The following is a 21378-nucleotide window of genomic DNA, read 5'->3' as shown; positions in this document are numbered from 1 at the left end:
GATTTATTGACTCAGCAAAGGGCTCTTGAACCAACAGATTTGAATCAAAGACTTTTAGGAACAAGATCCCTTAAAGGTAATAGTCGATCTTCATCCTTTTACAACAGGAAAACAATGGATGGAACAGATAAAAAATTATATGACTCACCCAAGGTGATATGACTAACTTCCTGAACAGTGTCATCATTATCATCATTGCTAATATTATGCAGTATTTACTATTTGGCATGATCAGAGCTGAGGGCTTTCTTTGTTCTTCACATCAACTCATATAGGATGTCCTAACATCATCCCCATTTTCTAAATGAGGAAAATGGGCCTCTGAGAAACAAAGAGCTATAAAGGGAGTAGGTCCAGAATTCAAACACAAGCAATGTGACCCTAAAAATCCACATCTATAACCAACCCACTCCTCCGCCTCCTCATCAGCCCCAGACTCAGGTCTCCAGACCTCCCACCAGAGGAGGACTCCATCCACCCGTGGAGGTTATGAGATCTGCATGTCTGACAGTGGGCTCCAGGGTGGTGGTCTCATAGTTACAGGACTGAAGGAACTAGGTCCCCTCCCTGGATGCAATGCTTGCCCTCAGAATCCTAGTGCAAAGAGCGGTTAATACAAATTCTGTGTATCTGTAATCCCATCAGAAGGCGTAACACCAGAAAGTATCTATAGACTATGGTCTTTAAAATATACCGGATAAGACCATATCTTTTCAAAATAGTGACTGAAAAAAAAATGGTGCCTGAAGACCCATATTCTCATTTCAGCCTCTGGTTGCACAACACCTAGGTAGATGCCAGAAAAGTGGTTAGATTCTCCACAACACGACTCTAAGCCCAGCACCACGCACATCGTCACACCTATGGAACCAACAAATGTGCCTCATCTCTGAATGTTTTCATCTCTATTAAGTTCTTTTTTTTATTCCCTATTAGTCTGTGTGGTATTCTGTGTCAAATTCGGAAGCAGAAAAACAAAAATTGAGATGCTGAAGCAAAGACGATGGCCATACAGGCATATTCAGATTTTATTTATATATGTATTTAAATATACTCATATACTTAAATCTACATATTTAAATACCAATAGGCAATGATGGTAAGTATATATAATTAGACGTCTTCAGAATTATAATGCATTTAGTCTAAAATTTAAAGATCTCAAAATTCTAAACCCAACAAAGACAGTATCAGCAGACAGAGTGAATAACACAGACAATAAAATCAGCTTCTAATTACTTCTCTGTGCTGCCGTCATTCCACAAGGTACAGACAAGAAAACACTCGTGTGACATTTTGACTTTTGTTTCTTATCACCTCCATGGTAACCGTGATCTGAAACAGCACTTTTACAGATGTGGACTCAGTGAAAGTCGAGGAGAAATTCTGAGAGAAGACACAATCTGTTGATGAAGGATAAAAATCTAAGTGTAGGAGGAAAGCAGACACTTAAAGGATAATCACTGCAAAAGCTGTGCCGCAGGACTGACTGCCTTTGAACTTTTGGAAAGAGGTTAAAAAGAAGGCAAGAGTCAAAGAGACAGATACCCAGGAAGGACTCCAAGCTCGCAGGACATGGTCCAGATTGGGTGGAGAAGGATCCTTAAAGGGAAAGGAATGAAGATGAAAAGGATGGAAACGAGCCAGGATGTGACTGTGCAGGGTTGAAAGTACTATCCAGAGGGAAAAACCTAGTTTTATCAGCTTTCTGGACCAGGAAAGAATTGCTGTAAAAAAAAAAAAATGTTACTCTACTTATAAAAAAGAAATTTATAAATATAAATTTATTTAAATATATATGTGAAAAAAAATTTTTTCTAGCTTTTTCCAGACTCAAGAATTTTTAGCAGGGACATTTACAAGTTTCAGAACCCAACAAACTTTGCGTTTATTTTACTCATGACTATGGTTACAAAGATCATCTTTAAAATCAGGCAGGATGTTGGCGGGGGGCACCTAGGTGGCTCCGTTGGTTAAGCATCTGCCTTCAACTCAGGTCATGAGCTTGGGGTCCTGGGATCAAGCCTCGAGTCGGGCTCCTGCTCAGTGGGGAGTCTGCTTGACCCTCACCCTCTGCCCCTCCTGCTCATGCTCTCACATACTCTCTCTCTTAAATAAATAAAATCTTTAAAAATAAATAAACAGAATGGAAGTTATTTTAAACGATGTATTTAGAGACAATATAGGATGATGGTTAAAAAGACCAGTGCCAAGTTGCCCGGGTTTAAATTTCTTGCTATATGATCTGTAGGTGGGGTATTTAATCTCTTATGCCTCAGTTTTCCAATCTTTTAAGATTGGAAGAGCGTCTGCTTCATAGGATTGCTGTCAGGGTCAGATGAGCTGGGAGACATAGAGAGTGGTACCTAAGTGTGGGCTTACATAGTTTATTTGACACATTTTTATGAACCTCTTACTAACATAAAATACGGAGCTAAATGCTCCACAGGTAGCGTATTCCCCACCCTTACAAGATAACACAGGGAAGCAGGGCAGATAGAATTAATACATAGAAAGGAGTAAATGAAAAAAGGGGCACATAGCAAGCAATATTAGGAAATCATTACTAACTTTGTTAGGTGTGATCATTTTCTAGATTCACTCTAAGATACAAAGGAGAATGTCTTGATTCTCAGAAAACACAAACTGATTTATCTGGGGATGAGGGGGCAGATTGACCGTCATTTGCTTTCAAATTACTTTGCAAAGAAACCAACCCTATATGTAGAAAAAAAAAGGAGAGAAAGAAAGAAGAAAGAAAGAAAGAAAGAAAGAAAGAAAGAAAGAAAGAAAGAAAGAAAGAAAGAAAAGAAAGAAAAGAAAAGAAAGAAAGAAAGGAGGGAAGGAAGGAGGGAAGGAAGGAAGGAAGGAAGAAAAGAAGGCAGCAAGGGTCCAGTGCTGGCTCAGAATCCAGAACATTCTGTGCACTTGAGACACTTTCCAAACTTGTCTTCACAGTGTGGCTGAAATGCGAAGGATCCTGGAGACACAGGCTTTTTAAAGTAAAGTGCTCTATAAACATTATTTTCTACAACCAGCACCCAAAGAGCAAGCCAGTGGGAGGGGCTGCTTTAAAAATGCCAGCCCGGGCGCCGCTCCCCGGTTATATGCTCCCGCTAAGAGGCTCCAACACATGGCAACGAATCCTTCAGAACTATAATTAAAGCCCCTTTTTCCTGGTCTGTCTTCAGTGAAGGTAAACCTCAGGACAAAAGTCTTCTTGCAAAGACTGCTGGGAAATTGGTCTTTATCCTTTTAATTCCGGACCATCACTTCTCCTCTAGGCTTTATCTAGAGACCATGGAGGAACTGACAGGCCACCGGATAAAAAAGAAGGTTCCCTAGACAATCCCCCAGACAAACCCACATTTAAACTGCCACCTATGGGCTAATGTGTCTGTGCATGGACTTGGCCCAGACTTCTCCCCCAACCGCCGGACTCACAGAGCAACTACCCAGCTGACATCTCCACCTGGAGGCCACCAAGGCCCCTCAAACTCAACATGTCCAAAATAAAACACCTTTCCAAGGGGATCCCTGGGTGGCGCAGTGGTTTGGTGCCTGCCTTTGCCCCAGGGCGCGATCCTGGAGACCTGGGATCGAATCCCATGTCGGGTTCCTGGTGCATGGAGCCTGCTTCTCCCTCTGCCTATGTCTCTGCCCCTCTCTCTCTCTCTCTCTGTGTGTGACTATCATAAATAAATAAAAATATTTTTTAAAAAAACACCTTTCCTCTGCACTTCTTTTTCTCCATGAATAGCACAACCAACCGTACAGTGACAGAGGGCACAAACATGCCCTCCTGTCCCCCCCCAACTCCAGAACCCACCCATCCCAGGCCTCCTCATCTGACGTCTCAAGTTCACCCCTTTCTAAAATCCACACTTCCCTCTGACCAGTCCACGTGCATTCTCTGGACTTCTGCAACAAACCCCAAACATTTTTCCTTATTCCCACTCTTGTCTCTCTCCAATCTACATCCATCAATGATTTAACAGTAATCGCTGATTGGAAAACACTCATGATGAAGCAGCTAATATGGAATAAGGACTTAGCCTGGCGCCGTGTGAAGGACCCCACCTGCATCATCTCATGTAATCCTCATCGTCCCTACTAAGTGGGCAGTATCATTTTCCCATTTTACAGACCAGGAAACTGTGAGAGATGGAAGCCTGAGCTCGCTCCCCCATGAGACAGGGCTGGTGAGTAAGCAGTGGAGCCAGGCTCCAGACCTAAGGCCCTGGCTTCCCCTCAGGATGAAAATCAAATGCCCTATCCTGGCCCACAAAGCCCCATGCAGCCCCGTGCACTTCAGCCTCCCATCACCCACTTTCCTCCTCTCTGTCTTTCCTCCTCAGTGATCCCATCAACTCCACTATCCTCCTCCCTGTCCTCATTTAGGGTCTCCACGTCTGGGCAGTAGTCCCAGCTCCCCCAGACCTACCAGCTCCCCACTGTACAGCCTCAAGACCCTTCCTGCTGTAATTACATACTCATCTGTGTGTGCAGCATGGGAGGGTCAACCCAGCTCTGCTGACCCTTCGGCCCCAGCACCCAGCACAGTGCCTGGCATACAGGAAGTGCTCAGCCACCTTTATCCGCTGGAAACACGGAGCAAAAGTAAAACTCTTGGGTTCTACTTCAAGGGCCATCCTTTATTACTGGTGTGATTGTTTTTTTTAAATACTCAGCTTTTTAAATTTATTTTATTTATTTATTTATTTATTTATTTATTTATTTATTTATTTATTTATTTAGAGAGGCAGAGGGAGGAGAGAATCTCCAGTAGGCTCCATGCTGAGCATGGAGCCCAACACAGGTCTTGATCCCAGGATCCTGAGACCATGACCTAAGCCGGAATCAAGAATTGGATGCTTAGCTGACTGAGCCACCCAGGCGCCCCTCTGGTTTGTGATTTTTGTATGTCACTAACACTACGAGCCTTTGGGGCCTCATTTTAACTTCCTGGTAGCAGTCAAAGCTGTAAAAATAAGCAATTTGGAGTTTGCAAAGCTCTTTCACAAAAATCCCATTTGTACCTGGCATGACCCTGTGAAGTCTGTAGTATTATCGTAGCCCACATTTAGGAGGATCAGGGGATGGAGGGGGTGCTGATTAGTGATTTGCTGTGGTCAATCAGTGGGTGACCCTGAAGCCCACCTGTGACCATACACGCAGCCTACAGGCACTTAGGTAGCAACCGATTAACCCCAGGCGCAGCGACGCTGTGAAAACCTGCGAAGTGCTCCATCTGCAAGTGCAGTGCCTGTTGCTTGCTTAGCCCTAGACCTTCCACTGTTTCCAAATTTTCTCATTTGCTTCAGAGACACAAGGGGAGGGTCAAAGGCAGGGCTCATCAAGCTCATGGAACTCCATTGTAGTGGTAACCACACACATCATGAATGGATCACACGCCAACTTGGGGAAGGGGACGCAGGGACAAGTAGCCTGGCCACAGCCCCCAGCTCCTAACCCAGCGCAGGTGAGCAGAAGCTGGGTGACAGGATTCACTTCTTTAGTTCAGGTCCTTGAAACATTAAAGAGTAGGAGGTGCTGCAGACCTCAGATGCTGCTCCTGGCAACCCCGGAGCCCTCAGGTCACCTAGGGGGTCAGTGGCCTTTTTGCAACGCCAAGCTGTCCAACTGGCCCCCTGCAGGCTCTACGCCAATGGCAGCTCAGAGTAATGTGGAGTGCAGGGATGTTTTCTTACACACTCAGACTCTACATTTAATCTCTGCAGAGGATGTCACTGTACTTCATGTAGTTGTCAGTGTCACTTCTGTGGATCAGGAGCTTGCATGCTGATTTTAAGGCAAAAAAAAATGCCTCTAATATCAGGTTATTCTTACAACATTAAAGTTTAAAGTAATCACTTCAATTACATCCCTCCATGCAGAAATGAGAACTTCCTCTGAGTCCAAAATCATTCCTTGAACACCAGCTTGAAGGCTATGATTACCCGCCTGCTGCATCAGAGCAAACTACTCTAACAGTAAAACTTGTTTAAAATAAAAGCGGCTCCAAAGACATGGCTCTCCAGATAACCTGAAGTTTCTAAGATGTTATAAAGTTGATTTAAAAATAAAAGCAGGTGAACTTCATGCTGAAATTTCTTTTTTATGTGAACTGGTATCAGAAACAAAATTTTGAAATTTTAACATGAAATTTAGGGAAAAATTTACTATCATCCATTGCATTATATTTATTCATTTTCAATGTATAAATAAAAACCACAGCAATTCCTAGGTTATGTCTAATATTCACACATAATTTCCAAGCTATTGTAGCATAGAATTTAAGAAAAGATCATCTTGTATTTTGTTTAATAAATGGAACAAGTTCTCTTGTATGGATTTTTTCAGAAATGTAAAGCTGATCAAAGTAGTTTACGATTTAAAATGGAAAACAAAAGGCATTCCTACACAATAATTTACCTTCTGGACACTGGCAGGTGAATCCACTGAGATTAGACACGCATGTTGCTCCATTTCTGCATGGCTCCAGGATACAATAATCAATCTTGGATTGGCAAAGCTCTCCAGTATAACCTGAGTAAAACAAGATAGGGATTTTATAAAATGTGTTACTTCAAAACCACAATGAATTGCCCCAGGAATTGATGGAGTCAAAACTGGTATCCACCCACCAAAAGCAGCAGCTTTGACCTGAAGAGCCCCACAGCCACTCCTTGATCTTCTTGGGTTTTGCAATGAGAAATAATCATCCCAGTTTAGAATCGCAGTTCAAAAATCATCTCCTTTGCAAACATCGTTATTGCAAGGAGAGACTTTTCTCCACCATTAGCTCTGTGTTTTATTTCAAATCTTTTTTTTTTAATTTTATTTATTTATGATAGGCACACAGTGAGAGAGAGAAGCAGAGACATAGGCAGAGGGAGAAGCAGGCTCCATGCACCGGGAGCCCGACGTGGGATTCGATCTCGGGTCTCCAGGATCACGCCCCGGGCCAAAGGCAGGCGCCAAACCGCTGCGCCACCCAGGGATCCCTGTGTTTTATTTCAAAATACTCGTCAGGACCCTTGAAACTGAGGGATCCCAGCTTCCTTCTGACATATGGCAAAACACAATCTACAACGTTCTATTTGACCTAACCAAGATGGCCATTTCCCCCAGGTCATCCCAATACCTATAAAAAGAAAGTATTAGGAAAAATTCTAGGTATTAAATCTTGTTAATTTATCTTTTACAGTTGGAAGACCCCTTCTGTGTTAATGCCATGCCCTGTCCCCTCATTTTAAAGATAAAGAGATTGAGACACACGTAATGTTAAGCATCTTAATACATTATTTTTAATTTTATTTGAATCACATTCAACTCAGTAAATTCTCTGTGAAGCAAGACTCCAGTGGGGATTTCACTGGACAGTAACATAACCACACAAGTGCGGTGGGGTAATAAGGACTTCCATCTATCGGAATGCAACCAAAAAGCTTTAAATAAATTCCAAATCCTTTATTAACTTTGAAAACAAAGCCTTTCCAGAAAGGCAAGTTTGAAAGAGGAACACGCCAATATGTTCATTTTAAAGTGGGAAATGGTTATGAAGGAAAATCTGGAAAATACAAGACGTCCAAAAGAAAGAGGCGTTGCCCTTCATTCTGCTACTTGTGTGACAACTTTTAATAATTTGGAGATAATTCTCATCAGAAATTTTTATGCACACAGATCTATTCTATACAATTATAATCATGCTATAACATTTTATACCTTCCCTAGGATGTACATTAAGTATCCAAAACCTTGTCTTTCTGAATTATTAGTTTTGAAAGATTGTCATTAGCATTTGAGTCTGAGACTTGCAAAAATATATCAATGATATTAGACGAGAGATGATTTGCCTGAGCTTCAACTACCTGCCAAACTAGTATAAATTACAGATTGTGAATGTGGAAGCATTTATTTGCAACTCTGCTCTTCTCCCCCATGCTTTAAAACAGTCCAGGAGATTCTAGCTTATTAGTGAGTATGGTAAGATTAGTAAAATAATTGCATAAAGTAAAAATCCAAACACCAGAATAAAAAGCTATTTCAAAACTGCAGAACAGAATATCTTAATATGATAATATTATGTTAATGTACCTTTAAACGACAGCTCTAAATTCAGAACGAGGGAGAGCGAACTGTTTCTAAGAAGAGGGCTACAAATAACTTTTGGCTAAAAATAATAGCTAATATTTATAATAGAACACTCTGTTTTTCTTTTATACATTAATTCACCCTCACTGCAAACCCTGAGGTCAGTATCACGATCGTGTCCATTTTACAAATGAGGAAACTGAGGACTAGGAAGTGTATGTAATTTGCACAAAGCCACACAGGGAGTCAAACTCCTGAGACCAAACCCTTCAACATATCATCATTCTTAAGGCAACCCGTATCACATCCTCAACAAGTATGCATTTAACATGAAAGAAAAATAAGAGAAAATATAGACAGACACAGAGACGAATATAAAGTAAACACCATAGTTATTCTTGGGCTTACCAAGCATTGTGTGTGTGTGTGTGTGTATGTGTGTTTTTTAATCTCTGCTTTCAAAGTTTCTACAATAGGCTACAAAAGTACCTTCATGAAAAAGATGACCAATTACAAATGGTGGCTTCCTAGAGGCAGGTGTGCTCACAGGATACAGTCATGAATCCTGCCCTCCCAAAAACTGGGACCACAGAATCACACAAAAGCATGAAAAATCACCAGAGGCCAATTAGGTATCATCTATAAGGGGTGGATAGGTCTCTACCAGACAGGAAGAACATGAGCAGAATTCAAGATTCCGTGAGCTTCAAGGTTCTTTAGAGAAAATGTTAACAATCACTTTCTTTGAATTTTTTACTTGGCAATTTTAAACATAGAGAGACTAGTATATAACCCTCACATATCGACCACCTAACTTCAAAAATTATTAACATTCTGTCCACTTAACTTCGTCTAACACCCTCATATTTTTATATTTTCCCCGTTGGAGCATCTTAAAGCAAATTTCATCTCACCGGTCAAGACTCCAATATGTATTCTTAACTCAAGGAGCCAATATACATGGAGATGTTTAATGGAGCTTGAGAATCACTATGATTTATGTTTATTTAATTCTTGCAAGGGAAAAAAACACAAAAGATAATTTCAGATAATCTTCCCATGCATGAAAGTCACTCTGGGCCATCAAAAACTTCAGCCCTGGAGTCCCACCACCACCTTGCACAAAGTGTTCCCTCTGATGCTACATCCTTCCATGCCCCCCCCCCCCATTAGTCAAGTCCCTGCCCAGAAACCACCTGCTCAGAACTCAGGCCTCAAGCCTTTCTTTATTCTTCACCTAGCGCTTACCTCTCCTCAAGAGTACACACATAGACTTATTACCTCCCCACCTAGAAGGTGAGCCATGGGAGCAGGACTTTGTCCTGGAGATTCCTGTTTTCCCTACAGGGTTCTCTCAAGTTCCATTGCATTGTATTTATTACCTGAAATGCTTTCCTTTGTTGATTTCCTTTTGAGATCAAATTCCCTACAAATCAGGACTTGGCCTGTCTTGTTAATCTCTGAATCCCTAACACGTAAATATTTCCTAGCACAAATGAATCAACTTGCTTAAAGCTTTTGTCCTAAAATCAACTATACCTTTCAGGTGAGTTTTAGCCTCTCCTCATGCAGTAGTACCAGAACAGCATGGGCAAAATGTACTAGTTACTTTTTTCCCTAATGCACATCAAAATAAATACATAGTGAGTTTGAATACAAGCTCCTTAAGATGGCAGTGGCCGGGGCCGAAGAGCAACGAGGATATGGAATATTATCTTGTAAAATGGAAAGGATGGCCAGATTCCACAAATACCTGGGAACCTTTGCAAAATCTCAAGTGCCCATTATTACTTCAGCAGTTCTCTAATGACAAGCATAATTATTTATCTCAGGTAAAGAAAGGCAAAGCAATATCTCTCAAAGACAATAACAAAGCTCTGAAACCTGTCATTGCTGAATACATTGTAAAGAAGGCTAAACAGAGGACAGCTCTGCAGAGATGGCAAGATGAACTCAACAGAAGAAAGAATCATAAAGGAATGATTTTTGTTGAAAATACTGTTGACTTACAGGGCCCACCTTCAGACTTTTACTATATTAATGAATACAAACCAGCTCCTGGAATCAGCTTACTCAATGAAGCTACCTTTGGTAGTTAACGTACAGATTGCTTCTTTGAGAAATGCTGTCCTGCTGAAGCTGGAGTTCTTTTGGCTTATAATGAAAACCAGCAAATTAAAATCCCACCTGGTACCCCCATTTATGAATGCAACTCGAGGTGTCAATGTGGACCCGATTGTCCCAATAGGATTGTACAAAAAGGCACCCAGTATTCACTTTGCATCTTTTGAACTAGCAATGGCTATGGCTGGGCTGTAAAAACCCTAAACCCTTGTGAAGATTAAAAGAATGAGTTTTGCCATGGAATATGTTGGAGAGGTAATCAGAAGCAAAGAAGCTGAAAGACGGGAGCAGTTATATGACAACAAGGGAATCACATATCTCTTTGATCTGGGTTATGAATCTGATGAATTCACAGGGGATGCAGCCGATATGGAAATGTCTCTCATTTTGTTAATCACAGTTGTGACCCAAATCTTCAGGTGTTCATTGTTTTCATTGACAATCTTGATACCCATCTTCCCCAAATAGCATTATTTTCCACAAGAACTATAAATGCTGGAGAAGAGCTCATTTTTGATTATCAAATGAAAGGTTCTGGAGATATATCTTCAGATTCTGTTGGTCAGAAGTTTGTGCAAGTGTGGAGCTGTGACTTGCAGAGGTTACCTCAACTGAATATTCAGGAAATAGAGCTGACAATTGTAGTTTTGTTTTTTTTTTCTAATGTTAACATTTCAAAAAAGTATCTGCCACTCTTTTCAGATTGTCAAGATTATATGCTATGTTAATTTACAGTTCATGTTTCAAACTATTGGCCAAATGTATTACTGATGCTTCTGAAGAGAAGAACATGGGTCACATAGATTAATTTTAAATATACATATTTACTGATTAGATACTAAACGTGAAGGGAAAACTATTTATAGATGAGCATATACATACATAAAAAGACTGTGTGAATAGAGAAAAATGCCTCCTTCAGTGTTTAAGCATTGAACTAGTACCATAAGTCACTAAGATCAAATAGTCAACCTGCCATACACTTTGAATTTAGAGAGTTAATTCAATTTGGGCAAATATATACAAGTGCTATTTCTGTTATGTTGCCATTCCCATTATTACTCATTGTACTTGTATTTGAGACAAACAGGTGATACTGAATTATTCTATTTTTCTACTTTTATCAAAATATTGGATTTTAATCATAAATTTAAGGTCTAAAATTAAATATAAAAGTTGAAATACAGCTTGATTTCATATTTTGAAGCAATCTAGACTGTTATGAGGCATGTATGTCTGAACCAGTAATTCTTAAAGATTTTTAATCCCTTAAAGGAATAATTTCCCAAAAAAAGCTCTAAAATTCTAGAATGGTTGCCCATTATGCTGCTTTGAAGGATGGGGGCACTGGGACCAGGAGAGTTTTGGGGAGTGCCACGCAGAGGAAATGGAGCACTTTAAGGGCCCCTCGTAATAATGTAAATTAAGAGATCCATGTTGAGTACTTCTGATCTAAACATAAATAGTAAAACAAGATAGCCCTGAGTGCAGTTGTACCTAACAATAATGTTTCATACAATACATCTTCTGAATTTCAGGCAGTTTTAACATTTCCACCAAATTTAATTTAATTATTTTTATATTTCCTGCAGGCTCTTAAAATAATCTATATTTTGAGCTGATACTTATTTTTTATACATGAATTTTTAAAATATGATAAAGCTAAACTGGGTTGGCCAAAGTGTGTATCTGAATTATGAGAACTTTTTTTACTTGAATCATGAAGACTGAAATGGAATACATTCCTTGTTTGGTTTTTGTTTTATTTTCCTGCATAGTAAAACATCAATCGGGAAATAAATAAATAAATAAATAAGCATGTATTCTCACAAAAACATGCTATCTAACATCACCGTGTGGGGAACCTGGTGGTTTAGTCTGTTGGGCATCTGCCTTCAGCTCGGGTCATGATCCCGGGGTCCTGGAATCGAGCCCCACATTGGGCTCCCTACTCAGTCGGATGTCTCCTTCTCTCTCTGCCCCTCCCCCTCCACTCATGTTTTTCCCCAATCTCTCTCATAAATAAGTAAATAAAATCTTAAATAAAATAATAAAATAAAATAATAAAAATCACCTTGTGTTCTGCAATGATCTGTACTTCCAATATGGGGGACACCACAATGGGGCAATTGCCCTGCTAAAGGGTCTCCCCACCCCCAGCCAGACTGGATGAATGGAAAGTTATGGTGATCCTCTTCGAACTTCAGTCTTGCTTCTCCAGAAAGTGTTAGCATCTTTAACAGGTGCCTGTGATGTGGCAAATCAATAGACCTAAAGCAGGATTTCCTCCTGTAACAGCTCCCCACCCCCGGGTTTAATTCCCTACCTCGGTGGTTCTCCAGTAGGGGAATTCTTTCCCCGGGGGAACACTTGGTGATGTCTAGAGATGTTGTCTATTGTCACTCCCCTGGTGGAGCTACTGGCATCTAGTGTGTAGGAGTCAGGGATGCTGCTGAACATCCTACAATGCACAGGACAGTCGCCTACAACAAGGAACGACCCAGCCCTAAGTGCCCCTCATGCCAGAGTTGAGAAACCCTGGCATAAGTCAATGAGACTTTGGTCTTTCAGACTGACATCCCAACACCTCTTATCTTCCCTTAAACAGAAATCAATCCTTTCAAAGCAGGCAAACAGATCCTTCAGGATATTTTTAAAACTCGGAATCTATAGGAATATTTATAGCCTCTAACAAGTTAAAGACCATTTTGAAATAAATGACTTGAGTCTAAAAACTTTAAGTTACTGAGGAATTAATAATTGACAGTCAATGAATAAACAAAAATAATAATTGGTCCATAAACAGACCACTATGGAAAATACTGATCTCTCCTCTTAGAGAATCACAAAGGTTTTACTGCTTCTTTGGAGAACATTCTATGTCAACAAAGAAGATATAAGAAAGTTATGCCTTGGGATATATAATAAGGATGCCTCTCAAGGACATATGGGACAATTGGCAAAGCTCTAAACTCTAAATGGAGGCTCAGTGCTTTTAAAGCACCTGACCGTGAGAAATGATGTTGGATGAAATAAAACGCATGTCCTAAGTGAAGGCTGGCAGATGGTAAAGGCAACCAGGCACCTTTAGGGAAACGCACTGAACCGAATAATCCATTCAGTGGATGCATTCCCAGATTACATTTGGTCTAATGTAGACTTGGAGGGTTTAATTTTATACTATTTTGTATTCAAGTAGAAAATATAATTTAAAATTTATCAGTTATAGAGGGGGAAATGGCTAAGTATCCCTGTGAATATCCAAATGGTTTTTTTTTTTTTTGGTAGTGTCTTTTGATTGCCAGCAACATAACCAAAAATCTGCACCCCTCGGCACCCCCAAATCACAATCTATGCTGACCGTACTCCTGAAATGAAGGAAAGCCTTCTAGAATTCAGTGATAAATCACAAGGAAGCAAAGTTGGCTAAATGAATCAGGCTATTAAAAAATAAGGCAATGGATCAGTTGTTTTTCTAAACATCCTCCTTCCCTGCACAACTGTTTTTGTGCATGATGTTCACCGAAATAAAAATATTCCTGTGTTGCTCTGACTCGGTGAGATAGAATCTAATTGTTTCTTTGGAGAGCTGTCCTGAAAGCTTCCAAGGTGGGAGCGGGGATAGGAGCTATTTTTAACATTCCTGGTCTTTTAATAGCCCAGCTGTGCAGTGAGGCGAAACTGCTGGATTTGTACTGAAAGCCTGATGCCAGGAGAGAACCCACCAGCCTCAGCTCCTGCCCTCTGGGGATCAGAGCAGCTGGGCTGGGGCCTAAGCCCCTGCTGCAGAGATGGAGTGTCTAATATTAGCACACTGAAGCAAGAAATAAATAGCAGGAATCTGTGGGCCATCTAGATATTCAATCTCAGAGGCATCCAATTTCAAAGTCAGAAGGCAAGAGTTATTTAACAGAAAAAAAAAAAGTAGTAAGATCTGCTGGCATGGGAAAAACAAACACCTCAGAACAAATGCAAACATGATTTAAAAACCAAAGGCAAAGAAAGGAAGACATAGGAGGCCCATCTGTGAAAGGCAATCAATAAAATATAATTAAAATCGGAATATGCGATAGAAAAGCACGGAAAAAGCTGACATCCAGCAAAATTAGGAAAATCAATCTCAAGGTGAGAAAGAAAGTAACCACATCTAATATAGTATGTAAGCAAGAGACACAGGGGACAGGACAGTGGCTTGCAGAGTCAAAGGTTTGGGGTGGCCACTCAAGGATCAGCTGGGTAGCCCATCAAAGGACTGACTTGGCTCTTCATGTGCCCCCTGGGTGAATCATGGAGAATGACAATACCCGGCTTTCCAGGCTGGTCGTCGGGATCGAATGAGACTCCTCCAAGCAGCAGGAACAATTTCTATCAATTGCAGAGCTTGCACCACACCCGGTACATTGCAGACAGCTCAATATTTTTGAATGAACGGATGGATAATTGACAGATTTTAACATCGCCCAACAAAATCCCAATATTATTTGATTTCTCAGTTTTTAACAGGCAGTTTAGACCAGCAGGCTCCAGGTGTGCCCCCCACCCCCTCCGGCAGCAGCAGGATCACCTGGGAACTTGCTACAAATACAAATATACCAGCATCATCCCAGACCTACAGAATCAGAGATTCTCAGGAGGAGATGGGGAGGGTGGGGGTGGGTACAGGCTGCAATCAGAGTTTCCAGAAGCCTTCCAGGTGATTCTGATACAAGGTACTTGCTAAAGTCTGAGAACCACTATCTAGGAAACGAACAGCAGTTTTTCTCAGTCTCAGATGTTAATATTATTCATTTAAGAGTTGCACACAAATGACACAGATTACAAAAGAAACAGATCAGAAAAGGAAGAAAGTCAAAAATGACATTAAAGAGTCTTTGCTGACTGCACTGTTGGCACATGATTTTTTTTTTTCTTTTTTGTGATTGGGAGCCCCCAGGCTCAATGGCTGTGCCTGTCACTGCTTTGTTTCCAGATCTGTTTTCCTATTATTTAAGAGCAGTGTTGGTGATTTTTGTCCTCCGCACCTAGCACAGAGCCAGGGACCCTGCAGGCACTAGTTATAAAGTAATTAATGACTACGTAAGCACCATGTGTTGCTATTTTTAAAATAATCTCTTTCATTCCATTTTCCTAGAACCCAAGTCAGAAACCGTGGCCAAACTCTGTATGACACCTGTAGCTCCTAATCTGGTGATTACAAAGTGGGAGACAGTTCAAAAAAGGTTTCTTTCATTATGTCCTGATGGCTCCCCAAGAGAAACTGAAACCAAAAGGGAGAAAGCATTAAATTAATTAAGAACTGATGCCATGAGACACACAAGGGATTGACTTAAAGATATGTATCAGTTGAATTCTAGGCTTGTATAACAGACCAAACTGTAGAGACGGTATTCCTTCTTCGAGGAGGAATGTTTTTGTGAGTGAAAACTCACAGTTGGTGAGTCGAAAAGGCACTTAGAAGCAGCTCCTGCCTGCAGGCAGCTTCCACTCCAGAGGAGGAGCAAAGACCTGTTTCCATGGAACAATCGAACACGTAGTGTGGGGCCACAGCAGGGATGTAGCACCAAGTCAGGCGTGTTCGGATGCACTGACCGAGCTGTAGGGGAAGAGGATAGGGCCAAGGCCTCAAATCCACCTGCCCAGGAGTGGGGGTTACCAATGCAGCATCTTTGAAGGTTTGGGAACGGAGTGCAGACATGGGGAAGGTGTGTGTAGACTGGTCACTTCCTGTTCTCATTTGCTTCAGTTTTGGGGGAGGAGAGCTTAACTCCCCTCCCTTCTTCCTCAGCATAAAGGGGGACCCCAGAGGGCCATGGGGGGCATGAGCACAGCCCCTGGGGACAGACTGAGAATGGTAGCGCCAATCCCTCTCACCTTTAGAATTTAGAGGCTACAATATATGCACTCTGTGGATTTCCCATTCTGTGCCCATGTGTGTGCACGCCTGTGTGTGCGTATGTGCGTGTGTGCATGTGGGTGTGCTCTCCTTACTCCTACAAGGTTGAGACTCGTTATTCATTTCACTGGTGAAAAAATTGGGGCTCGGGGGAGCAAAGCAGAGTCGGTGAGAAGCTCAGCCTGGAATCAAACCCAGGCCCACAGACTCCAAACCCCACATTTCTTTACTCCTCGTGTGCATTTTATTTCCTCGTCATGAGGCTTGGCTGAGAAGGCTGGGAGAGCCAAGCAAGGCCAGCCCTGAGGCAGGAAGAGTGGGCAGGGAGTAGGTCTCAGCAGAAGAGAAAAGGATGCTCTGAGGGGCCCACTTGGGCCACCCTGGCTCACCGGACAGGGAGAACCAGAGGCGCCAAGTCCAAATCACTTGCCAAGGGGAAGCAGTGGTTGGGCACCCTGGAGGGCCTCAAACTACTGGCTCGACAGGAACGCCAGCAGTAACAGCAGCTGACGTTTGTTGTGTGCTTACTCCTGTGCTGGCACCTTTCTAAAAAAAAAAAAATCTTTTTGTAAATTCATGAGAGACACAGAGAGAGGCAGAGACACAGGCAGAGGGAGAAGCAGGCTCCCTGCGGGGAGCCCAACACAGGACTTGATCCCAGGATGCCGGGGTCACGATCTGAGCCAATGGCAGATGCTCAACCACTGAGCCACCCAGGCATCTCACCAGGCACCTTTCCAAACACAGCACACGTTTCATTTGCCCCACCTCTTAGCATCACTGGAGCGTGGCGCTGTGGGTTCCATCTGCCATCCCAGGTCACAGGCAGGAGCATGAGACCCGGTGAGATTAAGTCCTTTCCCCGAAACCCCAGGGAGAAGGAGGAGTCGGAGCAGGCCGGGCCTTGGGCAGTGTGACATCTCCAGCCGGCTCGGTGTCACCAGCCCTGGGCTCCTGGAGGGTGGCGCTGAGGCTGGAAGCCAGGTGGCCCGTGCGGAGGGTGCACAGCCTTATCACAATTGTTCAGGCAGCAGGTGACAACAGCCTGAATCAGGGCATGGTGCGGGGGGAGGATGTGGAGCTGGAGCAGATGCCAAATCCTTGTCACTAGAGCGAACCTGGTGCCAGTCCAGAGATATGGAAGACAAAGGAGCCAGTCGCGAGGCCTGAGCTTCTGACCTGGGTGACAAGCGTGGTGATGGCACCACTGATAGAAACCAGAGCCTTCGAAAATAGTCAGGCTTGAAAGTATGTGTGTGGGGAGGTGGAGGGAGGAGGACCCCCCCCACCCCCGGGGCTCTGGGGTAGAGTCTGAGGAAGGGCTGAGCCATTAGCTGTGCATAAGGGCCAAGTCCAGAGGAAGTGCTGGAGCTGAGGTGACAGGTGGGAAGGAAGGATGGGAAACCCAAACACTCGGAGGTGACAGCTCAGCATGAGTGACTGCTGTCAAAGGCAGAGGGAGGCAGCAGGAGAGGGGAGAGAGAGGAGCTCCTGGGAGCAGGGCAGGGAAGGAGGGAGGAGGGCTGGCCTGGTCTCAGGAGAGCAGACATCATGCCGGGCTCTGTAAGCCAGGTGAGAAATGCCCTAAAGAGACAAGGACAAAGAAAGAGCCCTGGAAGTTAGTGGGAAGGATACCACCAATGACCTCAGAGAAGAAGTTTCATGGTATAAAGAGAAAGGAAGAAAATGGGTGAGAAATCACAATATGGACATAGACCGATGTGTGGCAGGGATGAAGAAGATGAAGCATGGGAAAAGGAGGAGGAGGAAGGAGGGAGGGAGGGGGAGACAAGCATAAGGAAGCAGCAGCAAGGACTTATTAATTTTTGATTATTAAGGACTGGATTTAAGATGAGACCTTGGAATCCCAGCTGATGAGAAGCCAAGGATGAAGGTGGAGGATGGAGGATGGTAGAAAAAGAGGAAGACAGAAAAGTCTGGAAGCAGAAGACCCTGGAGGAGGAGAGAAGGGAGAGGGCGTAAGTGGAGTGGGGTTCATGGCAGCAGTGTTCACAACAGCCAAGAGGGGAAACAACCCAAGTGTGCCTCGGTGGATGAACAGATGAACAAGGTGGGTGGCTCCATACACTGGGGTATTATTTGGATATAAAGGCACAAAGCCCCAGTACGCGCCACAACAGGGATGAACCTCGAAAATGTGACGCTAAGTGAGCAAAGCCAGACACAAAAAGCCAATATCAAATAACTCAACTTACATGAAAAGTCCAGAAGAGGCAAATCTATAGAGACCGGAAGTAGATCAGTGGTTGCTGTGGGCTGGGGGGAGGAGGTGGCAGGGTCAGGGGCGACAGGGAGAGGGCCACTTCTGGGGAGATGACAATGTTCTAAAATGGACCATGGTGATGGTTGCACAACTCTGTAAATATTCTGAAAATCACTGAATTGTACATTTCAGTGGTATCTCAATGAAGCTCTTATTAATTAAAAAAAATTAAAATCTCTGGAGTCACCCACATCTCCACTCACACCCTGCACTCCTCCCACCAGCCAGGGTTACCAGCCACAGCTTCAGTACGTCCCGGATCCAAACTTCAATCACTACCAGCCCCACAGGGCTCAAGCTGTGGTTCTCTCTTGCCTGGAGACTAGTTTCCCCATTTTCCCTCCCTCTGTTTCTTCTTCACCAGGGTCCAGAGTGATCCTTTCAAGAGAGAAGTCAGATGGCCTGTGCCAGTTCACACCCTCGAAAAGCTTCCTGTCACCTTCAGGATAAAATCCCTGTTCTTCCTTCATGGCCCGCTCCAGCTTTCTTCCCAGAGCCAAGTCTCATCACTGATGAGACTCCTGCCTCAGGACCTTTGCATGTGCTCTTCCCGCTGCCTGGATGCTATTCTCCCCCCCACAGTCACATTGTTCACAAGCTCATTTTATTCAGGTCTCTACACGAGTATTTTCCCTTCAGAGAAGCTCCATCTGATCATTCTACCTGTAATCATGGTCCCATTTCTCTTGATCTCTTCATCTGTTTTACTTTTCTTCATTGCACTATCACTGCCTGACCTTTTCCGTTTACACACACACACACACACACACACACACACACAACATACACCTTGAGGAACACACATTGTTGACTCATCTCATTCACTAACATGTGACCTCTGTGAGCACAGAGACTTAGCTGTTTCACAGATGCATCCTGGTACCTGGAAAATGCCTGGCACATAGTAGATACTCAATAAGCAATTATTGGATGAATGTGTGATCCTCACTACAACCCTTTATTTTAAAAATGAGGACACCGGAGAGCTGAAAGGTTGGCCCCCTGACTGGTAAGCAGAAGGGGCTGGATTGAAACCCTAAGTAGCAGGTTACAGTTTGGCGTGTCCCCTGGTCCCAGCTGGCACCATCTCTGGTCCCACGTGTGAGTGAACAGCAACCTGGGCCACATATTCTCTGTTCATAACTCATGTAAGATTCACAAACCATGAATGCGTTGCAGTGAATATGTACTCTGGCCCAAAGATGTGGACTCTGGACACGGAGTGATGAGGCCTGAAATCCTGCGTCCGCCATGAGCTTGTAGACAGTGGTCAAGTCCTTTAGCTCCCCAGGGTCACCCCTGCTTCCCATGCCCCATGTCCAGAGATGAGCCTTGAGGTGCCTTCTGCTCTGAACCCCTGAACTAAGCCACTTGCAAAAAAAATATTGCCTTCACCTGCTCACCCATTGACTTCCTGAGGTGAGTGGGGCTGGGTATGAGCACCTATAGCCAATCCCATTCAGGACTTGTCCCCAGGAGGAGATGACTCCAGGAGGAGGAGGTGACCTGCCTCTAACTCACCGCTCAAAGGCATCTGGACACCTACTCGAGCAACACTCAGTGGTTTTTTATTTTTAAAGATTTATTTATTTATTTATGAGAGAGAGAGAGAGAGAGAGAGAGAGAGAGAGAGACAGCAGAGGGAGAAGCAGGCTCCATGCCGGGAGCCTGACATGGGACTCAATCCCGGGACTCCAGGATCGCACCCTGGGCCAAAGGCAGGCGCTAAACCACTGACCACCCAGGGATGCCCAACACTCAGTGTTTAAGGGCGGATCTGGGACAGAACACATGCCACGTTCCCTGCCTCAGAAATGACAGTTGTTGTTTTTTTTTTTTTTAAGAGGATGAAAATCACCCATCAGCTGGCACAATGAAGCACCGTGAAGTTGAAAAATGCTTTGTGCGATGCTAATAATATTTTGGCAGTGACAGTGTTGAAGATCTATCACAGCTATTCTTTTCAGAAAAAGTAATAGCTCCTCTGAGGAAAAATTATATTCTCAAAATTAGAAGGCTCTTATAAAATAAATCATGATTAAAGAAGCTACCTTTCAATTAGACCACGTATTCCGTGTCTATGAATGTGTGAGGCGTGGGGTTTGGCACCGACAGGGGACGGAGAAATGAAGAGTAACGGAATGGAAGAGTCGCGGCCCTCGGGCCAGCCACAGTCTGATGTGGGAGGTAAATACACGACGTGTGCTACAGGGAGAAGCCCAGGGAGGAGAGACAAGGGAACAGAGGCCCTACTACACATCTGTGGGCCTTGTATAAAATCTCATCTCGCTTCATTCATTCATTCATTCATTCAGCATGAATGTATGAATGCTGTATGAATGTAGGTGCTCTTTATTGAGCACCTACTATGTGCCAGGCACTGAGCTAGATATTGCAGATATGTGTCCACAGAACAGACCAGGAGCTTGGTTCTCATGTGATATTCCTAAGTCATGATGAAGGTCACTATAATATGCAGAGTCAAAGAAGCAGGTCGAGAGAGGCTGTGCACCATGCCCAAGGCGCCCTACTAGAAAACAGTAAGGACAGAGCAGGGTGTAGACTGCTGGCCTTGGAGGCTGTGGTCAAGGGGGATGGGTAGTGTCTACACCACAGGGCTGATGGGTGGGGGTCTAGACCACAGGGCTAACTCCAGCCCCTGTGGCTCATGTGACCTCAAGCAACGAGCAGGGTCTCCAGACTGTGTGACATTGGAGGGAGATGGGAAACAAACTGGGAAAATGGCCCACATCTGAGGTCTAACTGGTTGGGATTTATGATTGCAATCGGGGCATTCTGCCTCCAGGGCCCATGCCCTTAAATAGTATGCTATAATTTTAAAAATAAGAAACCCTTTGGGGTTCTGTCCCTCACATTCATCTGCCACTAAGCTGGTCTTTATGAATTCTCACATCTGGCCCAAGCCCTGTTCATCTCATCAATGGCCAACCAGTGTCACTGGGGGAGTTCACAGCTTCCT

General features: G+C 43.5%; 1 protein-coding gene and 1 pseudogene across 1 annotated transcript in view; one reads left to right on the top strand and one right to left on the bottom strand.

The window, feature by feature from the left end:
* Positions 1–21378, bottom strand: part of DNER (delta/notch like EGF repeat containing) — a 314162-nt gene that overhangs the window by 84934 nt on the left and 207850 nt on the right. Inside the window, exon 7 of the mRNA XM_041768293.1 lies at positions 6436–6549. Coding sequence (XP_041624227.1) covers positions 6436–6549 — 114 coding nt within the window. The remainder of the gene's footprint in view (positions 1–6435; positions 6550–21378) is intronic.
* LOC121498200 lies at positions 9801–10836 on the top strand (annotated as a pseudogene).

Source organism: Vulpes lagopus, chromosome 8 (genome assembly GCF_018345385.1).
Source record: "Vulpes lagopus strain Blue_001 chromosome 8, ASM1834538v1, whole genome shotgun sequence".
In the NCBI taxonomy this organism is placed as follows: domain Eukaryota; kingdom Metazoa; phylum Chordata; class Mammalia; order Carnivora; family Canidae; genus Vulpes; species Vulpes lagopus.
The sequence above is the reverse complement of the archived record's forward strand: the minus strand, read 5'-3'. Positions and strand labels throughout refer to the sequence as shown.